The sequence below is a fragment of the Fukomys damarensis genome, unplaced genomic scaffold (genome assembly GCF_012274545.1).
Source record: "Fukomys damarensis isolate Sample0158 unplaced genomic scaffold, DMR_v1.0_HiC HiC_scaffold_27, whole genome shotgun sequence".
NCBI classification, from domain to species: Eukaryota; Metazoa; Chordata; class Mammalia; order Rodentia; family Bathyergidae; genus Fukomys; species Fukomys damarensis.
Genome location: NW_022900939.1, coordinates 1,056,109 through 1,062,278, shown reverse-complemented (window position 1 = coordinate 1,062,278; position 6,170 = coordinate 1,056,109). Strand labels below are relative to the sequence as shown.

The 6,170-nt window shown below is 57.8% G+C and overlaps 1 protein-coding gene across 1 annotated transcript in view; it reads right to left on the bottom strand.

Moving 5' to 3' along the window:
* Positions 1–259: 259 nt before the first annotated feature.
* The window catches only part of Incenp (inner centromere protein), a 13,706-nt gene continuing 7,795 nt past the window's right edge, over positions 260–6,170 (bottom strand). The window contains exons 13-19 of the mRNA XM_033756581.1: positions 5,988–6,164; positions 5,153–5,307; positions 4,950–5,079; positions 4,777–4,893; positions 4,574–4,687; positions 3,031–3,190; positions 260–2,552 (exon numbers count right to left, since the gene is read on the bottom strand). Coding sequence (XP_033612472.1) covers positions 2,338–2,552; positions 3,031–3,190; positions 4,574–4,687; positions 4,777–4,893; positions 4,950–5,079; positions 5,153–5,307; positions 5,988–6,164 — 1,068 coding nt within the window. The 3' untranslated portion in view covers positions 260–2,337. The remainder of the gene's footprint in view (positions 2,553–3,030; positions 3,191–4,573; positions 4,688–4,776; positions 4,894–4,949; positions 5,080–5,152; positions 5,308–5,987; positions 6,165–6,170) is intronic.

The following is a 6,170-nucleotide window of genomic DNA, read 5'->3' as shown; positions in this document are numbered from 1 at the left end:
GCTCTGTCTTACATTTATTTCTAGTTTCTTAAATCAGAAACAAAGGTTTTGACAAGGCCTTTATACCCCTAGCCGAGTATAAAGAGACCCTGTCTCAAAAAAAAAAAAAAAAAAAAAAAGACCTTTATACCCCTCACGCAAACATTTAGTGCTATATACTTCCAAATATTTCGTTGGATCACTAAAGTCAAGTGTATTTCTATAGACCAGCAAAGAATAAGTATAAACCAAAATCAGAAAAATACCATTTACTACTACCAAGGAAATAAATATTATACAGAGCACGTACAGGATCCATAATGCAGGAGTTAAACTGTGACGCCACAGATGCAAGTGCATGGAGAACCATGATGTTGTGAGTAGGCCTCACCACCGTGAGCCTGAGGGTGTGGGTTCTCCCCCAAACCCTCCTAAGTTCATGCCATCCTTCTTTTTTGGTTCCAGGGATCAAACTTGTGTCCTTGCACTTGTGAAGCAGGTGGCAGAACCAGTGAGAGCTAAATCCCCGACCCTAAGTTCATGCCATGGTAGGCAAAGTCTAAGCAAGATTTTAAAATTTATATGTCAAGGTATAACTAAGAGAACCACCAAAATGATTCTGTAAAGGAAAGCTAAATCTGGAGGATTACATAATCAAGTTCTAAGGCTCAGCACAGCACTGTTAATCTTGACCACACCGCATTGGAGGAGAGGCACAGACTAATGGAGAATAGACTCCAAACACAGGTCCGTTTCAAGGCAGCTCACTGGCTCTCGACAAAAAGTCCAGAGAAATTCAATGGAGGAAGAACCACCATTTCAACACTTGGTGCTGGAACAACTAGACATCCGCCCACACGCTCCCACATACTAGCAAAAAACAAGTCACACCTTTTTAAAGAAAGTTGACTCAGTGAGATCTTGTAAATAGCAAAACATTTAAAAGAAACCTAAAAGAAAATCTTTGGGACCTGAGGCCAGGCAGAGTTCTCAGACATGGCTCAAAAAAAAGTCAAGTATAACCCAACAGTAAGTGGGACAAGCTGCACTCTGCCAAGTTAAAATTTCTGCTGTGAAAAAACTGAAGAAGACAAGCTGTAGACCATGAGAAAACACCACAGCGAACACAAATGCCAACAGACATTTATATTCCCAACATGCAAGGATTCTTACACTCAACAGGAAGGACGTGATCAGCTTAGACGTGAACAAGATTTGAGCAGACTCTTCACCAAGACACCCAGCTCGCAGATGAGGAAGCGAAGACACTCAGTCACAAGGCCGCGGCAGGCCCAGCCCCGAGAGGGGCACCACGCACGGGGTCCACAGGGCAGGCGCGGCCTGGCGCGGGTGAGGCTGAGGCGGGGCCTCCCTTCCGAGTGGCGCTGTGCCTGAAGCCCGTTACACACTTGCTTCCCAGAAGGGACGTTTCGATGCTGTCGTTCCAGACAAAGGCGCGCTCTCCAGTTTACTGAATGCGACTCCCGGACACAACACAGGAACAGTTAGTTCAACCTGCGCCACCCTGAATGAGCGCCCGCCTGCGGCCGCGTGCTCCCTGCTTCCTCCAGGGTGGTTTTTAAAGCGCTCTAGCATTTAGCCTTTACTGTCCCTGTGCAGCGGCCGGCAGATTCCTGTACAGGTTCGAAGAGCGAATACGTTCAGCTCCACAGGTCACAGACCTCAAACTGCACAACTGAATTCCCTCAGAGCAGGGCAGCTGCAGGAACAGGCCTTCCCGCGGGAGTGGGGCAGGGGCCGCGGCTCGGTCTGGCCCCAAGCCCGTCTGCTGGCTGCATCGGGCTGGATCTCCTCGTTTCTCCCGGATGTGGGGGCTCGGACACTGGGAAGCTCCCGCTGCTCCAAGCAGTCTTAGGGGACACCTTCCTGAACACCACAGGTCCCCCACGGCACAGCAGCAGGGCAGGGTGGGGCCGAGCTCCTGCCCACACGTGCTCCCTTCCCACGGGCACCTGAGCCTTCGCAGGGCCACTTTCCTCCGCACCAGCAGCAGGTGACAGGGACTCGGTGGGGAGGAGCCTGCCTAAGCCTGCAGCCCATCCAGTGGCCAGGACCAGGGCCCGAGCTGCCACCTGCCTCCACGATACCCACAGTAGGCTCGAAGGAACACACTTTATTAATCTACCTCTCAAACACGAGATGCTAAAATCCGCTGGACTGTAACTCCTATTTACAGGGTGCCGCCTGCGGGCTGGTCACCGGGGCGCTGTCCTGCAAGCAGCAGCCATGCCTGCCTGCAGCGGAGACGCCCGAGCCACCCACAGCAGCCAGGCGGAGGCAGCATAGAATAGCAAGGACAGCCTGGGAGGGCGGCGCTGGTGCCAGCGGGCCAAGGCCTCAGTACTTCTTCAGGCTACAGGCCAGGCTGCCGGGGAGCCGGGCGCCCTGCAGGGGCGGTGAGTTCCAGACGGCCGAGCTGGTGCGCTTGTGGTAGCGGGGCTTGCTCTTCTTGAAGATGTCCTCCAAGTCCAGCGGGGCGATGGTCCCGAAGAGCTCAGCCAGGCTTGGCGGGTGGTAGTACTGGTGGACGATGGCCTGGCTGAGCTGGGTGCCTGGGGTACAGGGGGTCACGGTCCTGGTCGCCAAGCTCCCTAGAGCTCAGGGAGCCAGGGCTGAGCAGGGCTCCCAGCCACCAGGGCCCCACGGGCCGTCACCTCCCAACGTCACACGAAAGAGACAGAGACCCCTATGCTGCGGGCTCAAGGCGGAGCTGGCTAGAGCTGTCCCCGTGGGCCGCCACCCCACCACGTGCCAGGCCTTCCTGGCACCCGCCAGGCAGTCGGTGGTGCTGGCCCAGGTTGAGACGTGAGGCCGCAGGGGCCTCCCTGCCTCCACCCAGCCCTAGCTCCCCCCACCCAGTCAGGCCAGCAGTGGTGGCGGTGGCAGCAGGCGTCACCTGGCGCGGCGGGGTGCCCGTCCTGCCCTTGCAGGCTCACCAGCAATACCCTAAGCTGCCGGGCCCCACGGAGCAGGCTGCACCATGACGTATGGCGGGGACCGGGAGGTGAACCCGCGCCCTGGGCTGCTCACCTCGGGCCCAGGACGGGATGGGCTTGCGGGGCTGGGCCTCGTCGTCAGTGGAGTCGTCGCTGTTCAGGTCCATGCCGTAGTTACAGTAGCTGTCTGGGTCGATCTTGGGGGGGCGCCTGTGCCCTTGAGGGGTCATCTGATAGGAGGTACAGGCTGGGGACTGGGAGAAACCACAGGCGTCAGCTCCCTCCCTGAGCAACAGCACGTGGGGGCACCGGGCACCCTTCCCGGGGAGAGCGGCCAGGTGCTGAGTTCACGCGTGGATGTTGAAGTGCCAAGGGCTACACCGCCCTCGCAGCGGCTCCCCGGGCCACGCCATTCAGGTCCTGGCTCAGCAGCCCTGCAGGTAGGCGGCTTCGATCAGCCACAGGCTCTGGGCAGCCAGCTGAGCCATCCTGGCCATGGCCACTGTGGGCGGTCAGATGTCCACCGCGCACCAAGGGAAGCAGCCACCAAGCGGCCCAGCGCTGCGGCCTGTGACCATCAAAATAACGCTAGCACCCTGGCGTGGGCGGTGTCAGCATGTGCGTGCACCAACGTGGGTACAGGTGGGGAATCCAGGTGCGTGCCGAGCTCAGGAGTTTTATTTTTAAATTTCCCCTTAATCCTTCATTTCCTCTTCTCATAATTATCTAGCATCACTGAAGAGACCAGATACACATAGTTGAAACAACTAATGAACAACAGATCGATGTGTAGCATTAATTAAGCATTTGTGAGAAGGTTGTGTTTAGTTTGTAACTCAGTGTGTTTCAAAAACACTGTGATACTTTCCCACAGCACTTTCCTGCTGTCTTCCTCTTCACAGCCTGCTAACTACTTTCCTGGTCCCTACTGACTATTTTAATACCATGGCGCTTTTTTTTTTTTTTTTTTTTTTTTTTTTTTTTGGGTTTTTTGAGACAGGGTCTCACTATGTAGTTCAGACTGCCCTGGAACTCCCTGTGTAGCCCAGGCTGGTCTAGAACTCACAGCGATCCTTCTGCCTCAGCCTCCTAAGTGCTGGGATTACAGGTGTGTGCCACCACGCCCGGCTACCGTGCACTTTTGAACTCACAATTTCTTTTCCCCTTCCCTCTTCTCTTTCTGGACTATATGTACCAGAGTCCAGTCCCAGGCAGCTCCTTCACACACGTTAGGTTCTTGTTCAGTTCCTTCTATCAACTCCACCTGGCACCTGGTTTAAACTTCCTAAGTAGCATCTCATCAGGAAGTTATGTTGCTCCACACTCAGTAAGTTCAGGAGTTCTCTTCTTTTGGTGGTGTTGGTGGGGTACCGGGAATCGAACTTGGGCCCTCGGGCTTGCAAGGCAGTGAACCACTGAGCTAAATCCCCACCCCAGTTCAGGAGTTACCTCCAGCACCTCCACCTCCGTTTTAAAATTCACACATCTTTATCAAGCTTAGTGGCTTTGTAATAAATTCTTTGAGAACGTGAAAGAATACATGCGAGTGAGGTGCCAGCCTCCTTCTCAAGGACACATGCACATGCCCACACACGTGCACACACACACAGGCGCTTCACTCAGCCCAGGGCCCTCACCTGTACATCCACCGTCACATTCAGGGCCTTGCTGGCCCCCACCGCCTCCCGGGCTTTCTGGTCCTGCTCCTCCTGCAGCCGCTGCTCAGCCAGGCGCTGCTGCTCCTCCTGTGCCTGGGTGGCCACGGGCATGTGAGCTCCCTCGCCCCCCACCCCAGGGCAAGGTGGACCGGCCCCCTGTTCCCAGCCAAGCGCGGCCCTACCTTCTTCTCCTCCAGTTCCCGCTGCAGCCGCAGGGCCCTCTCCCGCTCCTGCAGCTCCCTGAGGACCCAGCAAGAGGCTGTCAAGGCAACAGGCGGTGCCCAGCCCTGTCCCCACCCCTGCCCCGAAGTCCAGCCCAGTGGGCACGACAGGACAGCAGCTCAGGGCCCTGTACCAAGGGTGCAGGCCACGCCAAGCCAGAACGGTCCACACCGCCCCGTCCCAGGCCTCGGTCAGCACTGTCACTGATCCCCACCCCTCGGCCCACGCCAGTCCCTCCACAGGCCTCGGGGCTGCCCGCTGCCCTGTCCAGCATCACGACCCTCACCCTCAGGGACCCTAGTGGACACCCCTGCTGGGGCCCCCACCTCCTGTCACCAATGTGCACTGTCCGAGCTAAGGAAAAGCCTGCAGCCTCCCAGGTGGCTGGGTTGCTCCGCCAGGCGCCGAGCCTCGGCAGCCTTGCGCTGCCGCTCCTGCTCTTCCTCCTTCCTCTTCTGCAGCAGCTCCTGGTGGCGCCGCTCTTCCTCTTCCTGGGATGAGACGTGGGGCAGGGTCAGCAGAAGGGGACCATGGGCCACCACTGCACACAGCCGAGGGGCTGAGCTGCCCCTGTCCAAACGGCTCCACGGCCAGCTGCAGAGGCGCCAGTGACACCTGCAGCAGATTCACAAGCCAGGCGGAGCCGGGGGCCCTGCGACACCACACAAGTCGCTCCACCACTCTGGAGGGCACCGCTTTCTCTCACACGCGGGGCCTGCACCACAGGAAGTTCTTGGGCTTGTTCACTCCACACACAGCAGTGCCAACCCCAAAGCAAGCCATAAATCTCAGGAAGCAGCAAGAGAACTTCCTGTGGCACCAAGGCAACAGAGTACGCTCCCTGGAGCAGAAGATAAGAAAGCTCCTCCAGGCAGGGCACACACATGGAGCCTGCTGCCCGAGGTCACAGAGACAGAGGCCCACCAGCCTGCCGGAGATCACACAGCTCCTAGACGGCAGGGCAGAGACGGGAAGTCTGGCCCCAGATGCACAGACCTAACCCTCCAACGGCCGTCTGCACAGAAGGCGGTGGGGCCAGGTCACAGCACTCACCCCGGCCCATGGAGCCCACTGCACCTCCCACTGGGTCAGAAGCAAGGAGACCCAGCAGGACCAACTGCACGGGCCACAGGTCCTCCCGCCAAGCAGCGCCCGGCCCCTGCCCACACACCTGCTGCTGCCACCGGAGCCTGCGTGCCTCCTCCTCCTGCCTCCTGCGCGCCTCGGCCTCCTCCATCTTTTTGGCCATCGCCTTTTTCTTGGCCTTCTCCTCTGCCTGCCGCTCCTCCTTGGCCTGTAGAGCCACCCACACGTGCCCCTGCAGCAGCCTCACTCTGCCTGGTGCACAGGCCCA